Here is a 15,473-nt window from a genome sequence, read left to right as displayed (position 1 = left end):
AGACTGCAATGCAGTAGGGACGATCGCCTGGGTGCCAGGAGGAGCCAAGGACTTTACTGCACTGATCGAGTTGGAGCCCTACACTGTGAGAATACGGTGGCCCTGTATGCCAGAGGGGGATCACTGGGACCATCAAGTCCTGTGACCTGCTCACAATCATCGCCGAGAAGAGTGAGGCCTCTGTGGACCCTGAATTGCCGGCCTGTGATGAAGGATTCACACGAGGAGCTACGTATCCTCAATCCCCACCCCTATCGTGAGAGGAACCAGAGCCTTACCAGGTGTAGAGGAGCCATCTTCCTGCACAAAATAAATCAAAGGTGACGTTTTCCTCATTCTACGGGAGCGGCAGAATGCAGAACACACGAACAGAAGAAATAAGCATTGGCATAGCCAACAGTCTCGCTTTTGGGACCTTATACGTTTTTTGTTATGCAGCACAATATCCTTGGTGCAACAACATCAACTGTTGCATGGCTAAACACTTATAAGGTCCCAAAGGCGAGACCTATTGGCTATGCCAATGCTGGTTATTCATAGGTGCACATTTACTTAGTAGGTAAATTACATCCATACAGTGACTGGTAAATATCAGACTAGTAAACCAATTTTCTGTTAGCAAGTTTGCTCTTTACTAGCCCGCCCCCCCAGATTTCATTTTTTGTTTTTTTCTGCTTATTCATGTGTTGTTGAATAAGAGTAAGGGGTGGTGCTTTATTTCTCACTAGGAACTTCAGAAAGCAATACGTTTTACACTGTTTGCATCTTTTTGTTTTCCTTAGAGGCAACATCAATTTTTTTTTGTTTAAGAAATGTTATTACGTTTTAAGAATGACAAGAAGAACAAGAAAAATAAGCGGAGACAACATATGAATAATAAACATATTGCAAATGATATAAAAGCATGTAATATATCAATATAAGAAACGAAAGCGCTGTTAGAAAAAGAAACGGAAAGGAAAAGAAGGAAAGAGAAAGAGAACCGAAAGGAAAAGAAAGGAAGTGAAAATTAGAAGAGAAGACAACTAGAGAGATATAGGTGCATGTGAAGAGAGATAGGAAGTAAAAGGCAGCCAAAGAAGATTTAATTTTCTGAGATAAATTGGAAGAAGAGACAGTAGCAATTCTATGTTCATCACATATAAAGTTCCACCAAATAACAGAAGATAGTTTAGAATTATCTTTCCAGTGTAACAGAATAACTTTAAAAGCTAATGCAATAAATAGGTCAAAGAGTAAAGATATAGGATTACCAACATCTAAATCAGGTGAATAAGAACCAAAAAAGAAAGTTTTCAATTATAACGGTATATCAGAGTTAAAAACTTTCATACATATAGACCAAATAGAACTAAAAAATGTCAAAACCTTAGAACATTTGTAAATTTGATGCATTAAAGTTCCATTAAATTCAGAACAGGACCAGCATGGGGGAGATGAGGAAGGGGAGAACTTGCATATACAAACAGGAGTAATCACTGCTCTATTATAAAGAAAGTAAAGAGACTGAGTTATACGTGCAGCAGCTGAAGTTTTGAACAACTTAGACCATAATTTATCCCAATCAGAAAGAGATAATGTAACAGATAAATCAGTAGGGGATTTAGGTCTTTCAGTGACATGTAATGATAGTAGTTTATAGATATCGGCTGCTTTAGGCTTATTATCATGAGAAAAATTATACAACGGTGTAGATGGAGTAAGAGAAGTCGAAACATTAGGAAAATCAAAAGTAGCTAAATGAGACAGTAAGGCTGTTGAAATTAATGTATGTTCATGAAGGAATATGTCGGGTAATTGATACTGTGTTTGGAGATCAGAACAAATAATAAGGGATAGAGAGGACAACCCTGACGTGTACCTCTAGATAGGGAGAAAAATTTGGAGAAACGATTATTTACAAAGATCCTGGCACAGGGATGACAATATAATAATTTAATATAGGAAATGAAAGTTGGGCCAAATCCGAACCATTGAAGCGTTCGAAACATAAATTGCCAATTAATCCGGTCAAAAGCCTTTTCGGCATCTAGGGACAGTGCAGCCAGAGGGGATTTAATTTTTTTACAAAGGGAAATAACATTAGCAAACATTTGAGCATTGTCAGCAGCCAATCGACCTTTAATAAAACCTGATTGATCTGTTTTAACCAATAATGGGATAATGTTTTCAAGACGAGTGGCAGGAATTTTGGCAAATATCTTGCAATCATAGTTGATTAATGATATGGGGCAGTAATTTTTACAGAGGGAGTGATCCTTATCAGGCTTGGGTATAAGAACAATCAAGGCTTATACAAAGGAGCCAGAGGCTTTGGAATCTGCAATAAAGGAATTGAAAAGAGCTAAGAGTTTGGGAGTAAAGATAGTGGAAAAGGTAGAATAAAATTCAACAGAGAGGCCATCAGGTCCAGGAGCTTTTGACTTTTTCAGGGACTTAATAGCATCAGTTATCTCCTGTAATGTAACATCTCTCTCCAGTAGATCAAATTCATCAGGTAAGATATGAGGAGTGGGAAGACCAGAAAAGAAAGTATCTAAATTTTGAGCAGAAGGAGACGTATCATTAGAATATAGGGACTGGTAATTATCGTGAAACACATTAGCAATGTCATCATCCGCTGAAGCAAGGACATTGGTGGATTCATTTAAAATAGGACCAATATTTTTGCGTTCAGATTACATTTTTAAGTAATTAGCCAACATCTTACCAGCTTTATTTTGTCCTCCATGGTATTTAGATTTAATTTTAATAAGGACATTGCAAGCATCAACAGTTGCCAATTTATTAAGTTCAGATTTGGCCTTAATCAATTCATGAAGGGCAGAAGGGGATTTAGATGTAAAAAATGTGTGTTCCAATAGTTTTAGATGTTGAAGTTGCGCTGTATATTTATTTCGATTAGTTTTCTTTTTCTTTGCAACATATGAAATGGTGAAGGCATGAAAAGAGGCCTTAAAGGCATCACAATTATTGGAAGTAGAGGTATCAGATGGACTATTAAGTGTGAAAAATTCATTAATGAACTTCGTAGCCTCGGAAACGAAAGGGGTATCAGACAATAAATATTTATTAAACTTCCATCAACTCAATTTAGGGGAACTTAAGGAGAGGTCTAAAACGGAGATAAGAGGTGCATGGTCAGAGATAAAAATAGAACCAATCTCCGAAGACAAAAGTGATGGGAGAAGGGATTTGCCAACCAAAATATATTCAATCCTGTAAAGAGTTTGATGGACATTTGAAAAAAAAGTAAATTCAAGAGAATCAGGGTTACAAGTTTTCCAAGTATCATACGATGAACAAGAGGTAATAGCTGATTGAAAGGCTTTGTGGAAGTTATCTGGATTAAATTCACACTTTGATAATCTGTCAGAGAAAGGGTCAATCCATTGATTAAAGTCACCAGCAATAATAATGTTTGGAGAATCAACGGTAGAAAGTAAAATTTTGATAGAGTTCCAAAAGTCAGGGTCAGGCCTGACTGGGCCATAAATATTCAAGAAAACTAACTCTTTATTTTGTATGATAACTTTAGCCATTACCCATCGTCCATCAGCATAATTTTGTGTAGATACAATGTGAACATTGATTTATGAAATAATATCGCCACAACCCCCTTTATTTCCGGATGAAGGAGAAAACACAACCTGACCCACCCATTGCTGTTTCAACTTAAGCGATTCCGCTTCCATTACAGTGCGTTTCTTGAATAAAAGAAACCTGAGCATTCAGTTTTGATAGATGAGAGAGTACCTTTTGTCACTTGATGGAGTGTCCAAGACCACAAACTTTCCACGTGACAAAATTACATGTATTGGAGGGTTGGGAGAGTATTACACGGAAGGAGATGACACACTTCAAGGGAACAGCTGAAAGGAGATAAACACCATGTATGAGAGGAAAGTAAAAAATACATTAGCACATAATAAACAACAATTCTGGACACATGCAACCAAAGGAATATTATCAAACAGGAGTAGTAAACAAAAAAAAGAATAATAGAGAGAGAAAAAAGAATGAATAACTAGAAGAAAGAGAAGGTAGATCAAGGAAAAAGATCCAGATCTAAGAAGAACAAGCAAGAATGGAAGCATGAAGCGCAACTGCACAGATAGAAGATGAAACGACAGAAGAGAAGAAAATAAGAATAGAATATTAAACAGCAAAAATAGTGAAAAAGTGAAACAAATATGAAAACTTTAGCGACGACGTCCATGATGAGTGAGAAGCATAACAGAAGAAGACATTTAAAGCTAGGATGAGGAACCAGTAGCAAAATTCGAGGAAATATTCAAGAGATAAGACCACAATTCAGTAGGTTCAACAAATGAACGGGAGGAACCATTATGGGTAATTTTACACAGACAAGGATGAAGAATACCATAACGAATATTCAATTGTCGCATCTGAGGTCTAAGAGATAAAAATTATTTCCGTCTAGCAGTAGTGGCGTTGGAGAGGTCTTGTGATAAGAAGATGTTATATCCAAACCATTTAAGATGACGTTTTGCTTTGGCTGCAGAGAGAACACGCTTTAAGTCTGTAAAATCCAGGAACAACATAATGATTCCTCTGGGCTTGGATGCATGAGGTTGAAGACGTCCAAGTCTATGTGCTCGTTGAATATTTAATGAACAGTCTGGAGGAAGGTCCAAAAGTTCTAAAAGGAATTTCTTTAGGAATGAAAACATATCTGGACCTTCAATATTTTCCGGCAGACCATAAAGATGTAGGTTGTTGCATCTATTGCGGTTTTCAAGGTCCTCTGTATGGAGTTTGAGACGTTGAATTTCTTGTTCCAAAATTGGAATTTTAGTAGAAACATCATGTAGGTCACTAATGCGTTGTTCCATATCCAACACTTTAGCTTCCATATTAATCCATCTATCTTCAATTTGTTGACGTTTCTCATTAGTCGTGGACATAAAGGACTTGAGATCCCTCACCTCATCAAGAATGGTGTCAAGACCTGGGTTATGTGAAGATAAAATGGGTGAGGGAGTATCATTTTTGGCTCTCTTGGGCTTGGTGCCTGTAGAGGATGCTCTGACTGACAATGGAGCTTCATTTGCCATTTGAAAAGGTGCGAGTATCGAGAAGAAATTTTAAATGAAGATTTCAGCCTGCCCATAGGCTTGAAAAAAGCCTATCAATATTAGTGAGGTTCCAGAGGAAAAATAAATATCAAAAAATAAAAAAAAGCGCGTCACCCTCTGTCAGCACTCCAATAAGTAGACAACCAGCAATCAAAACGGGGCAGTATTAAGTAGATTACATGACAGGTCATCAAAATGGTAGAGGCTAGAAGGCGTGACAAGAATGTGACAAGAAAAAAGAATTTAAAAATACTCACAATATATGGAATTCAGAGTAGCAGGCATTATGAAGAAAAGAGCACCATGCTAATATTGTGAAAACATTGAGGAAGATGTGAGCTACAGTCTGTCCTGAGGAAAAATGTAGCAGGGAAACAATATGCTGGATCAAAGTAGGCAAAATTAGCAATATATTGCAGTAGTGAAAACAAAGTCATTAATCCAGCACTCTCTGTGCAGAAGAGACAACATGAGGAAAAAGACAATGTTGCTGTGCGTTAATATGCAGACAACGCCGGTTACCTTGAAGAAGTGAAGAGCGAGCAGTTGACAGGAAATGGCGGCCGCCGCTCAAATTCCGTGAGGAGATAATCACCGCCGCTGATGCAGGAATGCGAGTGGAGAGGTCAAAACAGCCTCAATCGCTGCTCCGACCCTTCACCCGCCTAATTCATCAACACGAGGCATGAAATATTGAAAGACAGGCTGCAAACTGGGATAAAAGCTCCGCGCCCGAGCAGAGCTTAGAAGGAAGCTGCCATCTTCTCATGGCGCGAGACCACGCCCCCTAGAGGAAACATCAATAACCAGACAAGAATCTTAACCCAAAGGGTCATGAAATTTAGGGCGAGAGGAAACAATCAGCAGGGACAAAAATTGACAGCAAATGAGGCTGAAACTTATCCCCTTGGCCTGCTGATTTCTGAACTGACAACACAACAATGAACACTCGCAAATTACCAATTAACCACTGAAGTGCTAAGCAGGGCCGGACTGCCTGTTCCTTCGGGCAATTACTTTGGTGGGATGCCGCCACTTTTCAGGGGGTAGGGACCTGCTTCTAGCGCGCTGCCACTTTGTCCAGCTCTTCCGGATAATTACAGGAAGCACAGTGATGCTTCAGGTGCAAGAGAAAGAGAGAAATAAAGAAAGAGAGAAAGAAAGAAAGAAAGAAAGAAAGAAAGAAAGAAAGAAAGAAAGAAAGAAAGAAAGAAAGAAAGAAAGAAAGAAAGGAAGAAAGAAAGAAAGAAAGAAAGAAGGAAAGAAAGAGCGGAGCAAAGGAACAGGGCTTGTTTGTACCAGTGCTTTTACCATCAAGGGACACATACTGCTTTCCTATGTCCGGCAATGTGTTTTCTAAAGCTAACAATATTTGTCTACATATGAACCAGCCATTACTTTTCGCTACAAACCTCTGAGCTGATCAGATGACCTGGCTGGGTCAGTGGTATAGCAGTTGTATAGAAACAAGCGGTCGAATTCTAGAGCCTATCAAACATGCCTAATGTAGCACTATCTTCACATGCGGATAATGTTGTTTCTTTCTAGTTTGGCATCCTCCATTTAACCCTTCCATCATGTTATCGAACACCAGTGATTACAATTGCGTGTTAGAATTCCAATTCAATTCCAATTCAGTGTTAGAAAGACCAATGTGACAGGGAAAGACCACACTGTAAGTTTAGGACTGTCATGTGAGGGAACGATCTTACGGTGAGAAAACAGTTATTAGAAAGACTATAATGAGACAGGGATTAACCAGAATAGGATAGAAAATACTACAGTGAGAGGAAAGAAACAAGGTTTCAGGAGAAGCACTACAGTGAGAGAGAGAGAAATAAATTTGTTTAACAGGTGTACCTACCAAAATATGTGAAAGGAAGTGGGTTAAGGTGAAAGAGTGTTAGTCTGCAGATCTATGTTGGATAGAAGTGACTGAGAATCCCTAAGGATGCCCAGGAGTTTAAGTCATGACAGGGGATCCATAGACCCGAGGGTATGCAAGGGCTTGGGCCTGACTGCACGTGGCAAACCTGTGATCTGTTAAGGGCCCAGACGCAGTATAAGGGACTTAGGTGAGGGGTTTGAGATTGGAAATACCCTTGGCCAGAGACAACCAGACGTATGTGTGAGAGGGAAGAGACAGTGAGGTCAGAAGTTGCTGGGGCGTAGATGTGCTTTACCTTACTTTTGAACAGCATAGAATGCTATGTAAACACAACGAGAGCAGTGTGATGTGCTTCATTTTACTATTTTGCATTACATGGAATATACGTGTACAAATTTTTATTCAAACATGATACTTAGTTTTCTGAGTAGGTTGTTAAAACGTTTCCTCAGGATGTCTTTAACATTAGCATCGGCTGCAGTAACAGACCCAGATAGATGCTAAAGGTATCAAAAGTCTGGCACCAGCATCGAATGAAGCACCGCAGGCCGTTACTAGAGGTCCCTGTAGAGCGAGGCTACAAGACAAGGGGTACAAGGTGCACTATCGCACGCTGTCACTACAGGTCCAGCTCTGGTGGGACAGGACTGCACTATCACACGCTGTCACTAGAGGTCCGGGGAGAGCAAAACTCCAAGGGAGCTGAACCACCGCACGCTGTCACTAGAGGTCCCTGAAGAGACACACTCCAACTCTGGTGGAACAGGGCTGCACTACTGCACACTGTTACTAAAGGTCCCTGTAGAGCGATGCGCTAAGGCAATGGGTACAGGGCTGCACTATCACACGCTGTCACTAGAGGTCCAGCTCTGGTGGGGCAGGGCTGCACTATCACACGCTGTCACTAGAGGTCCAGCTCTGGTGGGACAGGGCTGCACTATCACACGCTGTCACTAGAGGTCCCACTCTGGTGCGTCAGGGCTGCACAACCGCACGCTGTCACTAGAGGTCCAGCTCTTGTGGGACAGCGGTGCACTACCTACCGCACTCTGTTACTAGAAGACCCTGGAGTGCTATGCTCTAATGCAAGGGGTACACAAATGCACTACCGCACATTGTCACTAGAGGTCCTTGGAGAGTAAGACTCCACGGCAAGGAGTACATGGCTGCACTAACGCACGCCGTGACTAGAGGTCCCTGTAGAGCGATGCCCTAAGGCAATGGGTACAGGGTTGCACTATCACATGCTGTCACTAGAGGTCCAGCTCTGGTGCGACAGGGCTGCACTACTGTACGCTGTCACTAGAGCTCTGGTGGGACAGGGCTTCATTACAGCACGCTGTTACTGAAAGTCCCTGAAGAGAGACACTTCAACTCTGGTGGAACAGGACTGCAGCACAGCGATACTCGAAGGCAATGGGTACAAGGCTGCACTATCACACGCTGTCACTAAAGGTCCAGCTCTTGTGGAACAGGGCTGCACTATCACACGCTGTCACTAGAGGTCCAGCTCTGGTGGAACAGGGCTGCACTATCACACGCTGTCACTAGAGGTCCAGCTCTGGTGGAACAGGGCTGCACTATCACACGCTGTCACTAGAGGTCCAGCGCTTGTGGGACAGGGCTTCATTACAGCACGCTGTTACTGAAAGTCCCTGAAGAGAGACACTTCAACTCTGGTGGAACAGGACTGCAGCACAGCGATACTCGAAGGCAATGGGTACAAGGCTGCACTATCACACGCTGTCACTAAAGGTCCAGCTCTTGTGGAACAGGGCTGCACTATCACACGCTGTCACTAGAGGTCCAGCTCTGGTGGAACAGGGCTGCACTATCACACGCTGTCACTAGAGGTCCAGCTCTGGTGGAACAGGGCTGCACTATCACACGCTGTCACTAGAGGTCCAGCGCTTGTGGGACAGGGCTTCATTACAGCACGCTGTTACTGAAAGTCCCTGAAGAGAGACACTTCAACTCTGGTGGAACAGGACTGCAGCACAGCAATGCTCTAAGGCAATGGGTACAGGGCTGCACTATCACACGCTGTCACTAGAGGTCCAGCTCTGGTGGGACAGGGCTTCTGCTGTGTCGGGCGCGAGGAAAAGAGGGGGGGCAGATTGGCGCAGCTCTAAAAGTGATGCGTGAAAGCGAAAGTGTTCTGCTGCACGCCGCACAGGAAGGGGGTAGGGGAAAGCATTCATGCGCGCTTGATCAAAGAAGCTGCGCCAGCTGTGCACGTCACACGCGCTCTTCTTCACGTTCTAGCAAGCTGGTGGCCGTTTTGGGAGCACTTACCAAAGCTGCTACTAAATGTCTCTCCGAGCAGCGCATGCGCGCTGACTGAGGGAGACCTAAAAACAAGGAGAAATGTAAACATTTCTCCTCCTTATGCCTGCTTTGGGAAGGGGTTAGTTTTGGTGCTGCCCCAGATTTAAACTATGCAGTAAATTTAGGGCAGTGTAAAACAACATGGGTGTTGCATGGGAACACCCACAGAAACACTCATGGAACGCCTCTTCCATGCAGAGGCTTTGTGTGACCTTGTAAATATGGGCTGGCACACTGTGTCTCTGGAGTGTCTCAAAAGTGACGCTCCGGCGGAGTAAAAGTGTCACAGGGCCATTGTAAATATGCCCCTATACTTGCACCGAGTGGATGTTGAAGGTGCAATTCGAGTGACTAGTAAGTACAATAGTCTGACTTTGCAAATTCCATTTTTGCACCACTTTGATTTTTGCAGATTTTTGAGCAAAATGAAAAGTTCAATTTTTGCAGTCTGGAAAAGAAGGGGATACCCCTGTTGTTTAGAAGAAATTAAAGAAATGTACATGGCTTGAAGAGGTATTAGACAGTTAAACCAGATTTTATACCATATTCACATACAGATCTAGAATGCTGATGCATGTTTCCTCAAATTTCATAGGAAGCCAATTTAACCGACTTTTTGTTTTATATTTCAGAAGATACTCCTCCAAAGAGCACATTTCCTTTATCTTTTCCAGATCTAGACAAGCAACTTCAGGTAAATAGAGAAGCATCTTTTATTCTAACTTTCCTTGTTACCATCCTGATACAATTTTAACATGCTCTTAGATTTTTCATATTTATTTCAAAACTTGTTATAATATATTCTCCTGGGTTTTATCCTAAATGATGTATGCTGACCTCATTTGAATCTTTCAGGGTGATTTAACACCTCTCACTTTCACAGAAAAAAAAATCATGGTTGAGGGTTGCAATATGATGTGCATTTGAAAGAGGACTTGAAAAAGGGGAAAAAGAAAACTGTGAAGATGTGAGCTAAGGTACTTTGGTGTTGAAAAAGGCTAAAGGCGTTGTGTGCAAACATACCCATCTAATTTAATGCAAGTAGACTAAAGACCTAATTACAAGTGGCCCATTAAGTTGTGATCCCTTGGTGTGCGATCCCTGCCCAAACATCCGTTTGAGTTGTGAATGCAGATATACATTGTGCGATATTTATCACACCTGACAATTTTTAGGTGAGCTAAAGATTGCATCCTTCATTACATTTCAGCAGGTCAAAACTAAATTAACAAAGGATGAATGTATCCATAATTCGCAATCGCAAAACACCGCCTTGATATGTCTTGATTTCCAAGAAGCAAGTGGTTTCTGTAATCAAAAGTGTCGAACAACAGAAAGACAACTTTGTGTCTGAGCAGACATAAGCACAGTGCTAGGTACACTTGCAATGCAATAGTCCTAAAAACTGCACAGTAATATTAGTTCATGTCTAGGTCAAGCTGTATCTAATTGGAGAGCGTTGATGACAAGTCCTAGGCTATCCATCTGGTTGAAGTAAATTTAACCTCAAGTTATCCTCTATAAATCTTGCTGGCGGTGTTAATGTTGTTATTTTTGCCACAGTAGAGTGTAACCAGACAGTGAGGGGAAGGCCACCAGACGGTTCAAGCACTGTTCAACAAACTACTCATTTTCTGAAGATGCCCAGAGAAGCTATTTCTATGAGGCAAAGTCAGTTGTTCCTAAGATGAGTTGATGAGATGAACAAAGCACCAGTTCTCCTTCTGAAAGCCGCCTATCATGAAGGAGATGAAAGCATCATTCTGGCTATTCCCCAGCTTCCTGCGCTCTAATCCTATAAAAGGATGTGCTTCGCTCTCCGCGTTGAGAAACTGTGTCACGCAAATAACTTATATTGCTAGCGATCCATGGATCCTGTAATTAGAAAATGAGCTCAGGCCTCTACTTCATAGGTGTAAAGCTGCTGCAATGCACTTTTATAGTAAACATTTAATAAACATAGAGCAGGGCATCTTTATAGCCAGATACTGGGCTAGATTAGAAAACAAGCAGAGGCAGGGGACCAGAGATCATACATATATAGGTCCCTGAATCCATACAGACTGATTATCATGAGAAGAAGCAAGGCTCCACCTTCAGAAAATGAACTTAGAACAGCATGGATAAATGTATCTCGTGTCATTATTGTCCGTATGTTTGCACTTTGTGCTGACTGTACTTCAACAACATCCTTGTTGATTACGGGGTGCTATATCATTCCGGTTGCTAAGTTCATTATCTTTTAATTTAATGTAATTATCTTTCTTTTTTTGCACTAAATCACACTTAGGTGGTAATCATGCAAACTGATGTCTTTAAATTGTATGTTGTTATTGACAACGTTCAAAATTACAGACAATGATAAGACACACATTGCTTTGAATAATGATTCCTTAATGTTCATTACAGGTCACGTTCTACAGACACTAATAATTTTCTAATATTCAATGAAATTTTATGGTCAAAAGAATGTGCAAATAATGCTCTGAAATAGGCCAGATAAGATCATATTTGTAATTTAAACAGAGAAGGAAGACTTAACATTAATAGTACTTTGTCAGTTTTCATGAACATGCAAACGTATTTCTTTGAGAGGTGGAGCATGTATGTTTCGCTACTTGACTAAGGCTTTTTGTCAAACTCGTCGTTTTTTGCACAATAAATGTTTTTGCTATCATCTGGTGTGCTGCATCCTTAATTTCCTGATTTGGATTAGATTTGCATGTTATATTTGGCCGGCAGCCGCCGCAGTCGCTGGCACCATTAGGCAGGTAGAATGGCGAACTGAGCAGCAACAGAAGTGGAATATATACGACCCGCTGACAGCTCTGGCGGTGGTGCACTCTCAGCGGCAGGGCCTGCTGCGTATGTATAAAAGCTCCAAGGTCGCCCAGCTGGTAAGAGTGCACTCTGGAAGCAGCAATCCCCAATAGACTCAGCTGGTCACAGGCGTTGCCTGACGTGTTTCAGAATACCTCCTTAATCATAGGTTTCAAATGACACAATGCTTTACATGCCACACCTTTATTCGAGATCCGCTGCCTCGATAGGCTGTTGCTCATATGAGTGCAATATAGCAGTTCCCCACAGCATGGTGGGATACGTAGTGCGGCAATAATTATACCTAAATAGGTGCAGTGTCTCAAATAAGCCCTAATACATGCCCTCCAATGGGTCCGGTGACGAGCAGAGTCTCAAATAAAAGCACCACTCTCCTCATAATGAGCAGGACTCTATTTCCATCTCCACGACCCACTGATAGTTCTTGCCGTGGTGCACTCTCAGCCGCAGGGCCTGCTGCGTATGTATAAAAGCTCCAAGCGTCAGGCTTCATTCCCTGATCTACGCAGTCAATTGGGGATTTGCAGCTTCTGAAGTGCATCCTTGCAAGCTGGGCAACCTTGGAGATTTCATTTTTCAAGCAGCAGGCCCTGCCGCGGAGGAGGCACCACCGCTAATATCTAAAGCGGGTCGGCGAACTGGAGAAATATGTCCAGTTTCACATGAGGGAAGCAGCGTTGTCATTCAGTACATCGTTGCTCATGGGGCCCATTGAAGGGTATTAGTAACTTTGTGGACACAGCTCCTATTTGGGTTAAGATATTTTGCCACACTACGTATCCCACAATTCTATGGGAAAGTGCCAGATGGTGCTCATTCGAATTTTAGCCTATCAGGAGGCAGCACATTTAAATATTAGGGGGCAGATTTATGAGGCCCTTGCGCCACGTTTACGCCGCTGTTGCGTCACGCAAGGCGGCGTAAACGTGGCTCATCCCTACGAACGATTTACAACGTGACGCATCTAGGCAGATGCGTCACGTTGTAAAGCCCTGCGCCGCTTGTGGGCGTTCCGGCGCAGGGTGGGCGTTCCGGGGCAGGTGCGCCTCGCAAAAGTGGCTGAGTGAAATCTATGAGATTTCACTCAGTCACTTTTAAGCCAATGCTGAGTCAAAAGCCTGCGCCTGCTTGAAGCAGGCGTAGGTCTTGACGCAGCATTGTTAAAATGGGGCACCCTCGAGCCTTGCTGGAGCTGCGTCGCGCTTGCGACGCAACTCCAGCAATGCGACACATTTCCGGCACAGATGCGTCACGCATCTGTGCTGTTTTTGCACCATGGTGGGCAGCATTATAAATGCGGCGCACCATGGCTGGCGGAGCTGTGGCGCACTGTGGCGCATGTTAACTGGCGCATCCCTGGGGATGCGCCAGTTAACATAAATCTGCCCCAAGGTGTGTCAAAAGACGCTGTGAGACACATGGAAACAAGCCTATGATTAAGAATAACGGCGAAACGCGTCAGGCTGCATTCCGTGATCTACGCAGTCAATTGGGGATTTGCTGCTGGTGAGAGTGCACTCTGAAAGAAGCAATCCCGAACAGGATCAGCTGGTCACAGGCGTAGCCTGACATGTTTTGGAATACCTCCTTCATCATAGCCTTGGTTTCCAATGACACAATGCTTAACATGCCACACCTTATTTAAGATCCACGCCTCGATACGCTGTTGCTCATATGAGCGCAATATAGCAGTTCCTCACAGCATTGTGGGATACGTAGTGCAGCAATAATTATACCTAAATACGTATCCTACAATTCTGGAAGTGCCAGATGGTGCTCATTCGAGTTTCAGCCTATCAGGAGGCAGCACATTTCAGTATAAGGTATAAGTATAAGACGCTGTAAGACAAGCCTATGATTAAGAGTAACGTCGAACCACATCAGGCTGCATTCCGTGATCTACGCAATCAATTGGGGATTTGCTGCTTCTGGAGTGCATCCTTGCCAGCTGGGCAACCTTGGAGCATATATATATATATATATATATATATATATATATATATATATATATATATATATATATATATATATATATATATATATATATATATATATATATATATATATATATATATATATATATATATATATATATATATATATATATATATATATATATATATATATATATATATATATATATATATATATATATATATATATATATATATATATATATATATATATATATATATATATATATATCAATTCACTCTATACCAGCATACAAAACACTGATGGTGTAGCGGCAATTGAATATTTTTTATCCAAAAGGGATTGCAAATATTATCAGCATAACAAGATGCTTTTAAGTATGATCAACCTATGCCTGAATAACAACTACTTTATGTTCAATAAAGAAGTGCATCAACAGCTACGTGGGATGGCGATAGGGGCGTGCTTTTCCCCCAGCTATGCGTGTCTCCACCTTGGCTGGTGGGAGGAGCGCGTCCTCAAAACCACCCACAGGAAGCTGTTTGATGCACATGTCAGGCTATGGTGGCAATTTATAGACGATCTGTGTGTCAGTTGGGAGGGATCCATAGAATCCGCATATGACTTTGTTAACGAGATCAACAAAAATGATTTGAATCTAAGATTTATAGCGGAGGCAAGTGTAGAAAGAGTGCAATTTCTTGACGTTGAGATTTATATTTGTGAGAATGCTATCCATACCAAATTGCGCAGAAAAAGCACTGCAGGTAATGCAGTGCTACATGCCAGTAGCTCCCACCCGAACCACTTGATTAAAAGCAATCCCTTTGGGGAATTTTTAAGAATAAGGCGAATCTGCAACACGGAGGAAGATCTTAAAATTTGCCAAAATGAGGCATTTCTGAGATTCAAGGATCGTGGTTATAAGGAGAGAGATCTAAAAAAGGCCATTACCAAAGCAAATCACACAAATGAGGAAAGTGGAATAGCCAGTACCAGCAGCACAGATATTTCCAGTTTGACCAATAAAAGTCAATCTAAACAAGATGATATGGTGAGGTTAGTTACATCATTCAGCAAACAGGAAAAACAACTTTGGAAGATCATATACAGAAACTGGCCAATTATTAAAACTGACCTGACAATGTCACAATTGGTACCAGAATATTGTGGTTCCGTGGTTCCGAATTGGGTTCGATAGCTCCGAAACCCGATTTATAAAGATTGTCGGAAATGGACGATCTTGGTGTCAGCAGACCGCAAATGACGAGTCTAACGTGTCTGAGTGTTTTTGTATGAATCGATATAGGAGAACACTCTGCATTTGAGGATTTAGTTTGAACCCTCGGGTTCCATTTTGTATGTGGCAGCCATCTTGTATG

General features: G+C 41.8%; 1 protein-coding gene across 2 annotated transcripts in view; it reads left to right on the top strand.

The window, feature by feature from the left end:
• Nucleotides 1-15,473, top strand: part of MAP3K7CL (MAP3K7 C-terminal like) — a 187,415-nt gene that overhangs the window by 131,168 nt on the left and 40,774 nt on the right. Inside the window, exon 3 of one of the 2 annotated variants that reach the window (XM_086934015.1) lies at nucleotides 9,948-10,009. In XM_086934015.1, the coding sequence (XP_086790141.1) occupies nucleotides 9,948-10,009 (62 nt within the window). The remainder of the gene's footprint in view (nucleotides 1-9,947; nucleotides 10,010-15,473) is intronic. The other variant, XM_086934016.1, reaches the window with a different exon arrangement.

Source organism: Lissotriton vulgaris, chromosome 8 (genome assembly GCF_964263255.1).
Source record: "Lissotriton vulgaris chromosome 8, aLisVul1.2, whole genome shotgun sequence".
NCBI lineage: Eukaryota > Metazoa > Chordata > Amphibia > Caudata > Salamandridae > Lissotriton > Lissotriton vulgaris.
The sequence above is the reverse complement of the archived record's forward strand: the minus strand, read 5'-3'. Positions and strand labels throughout refer to the sequence as shown.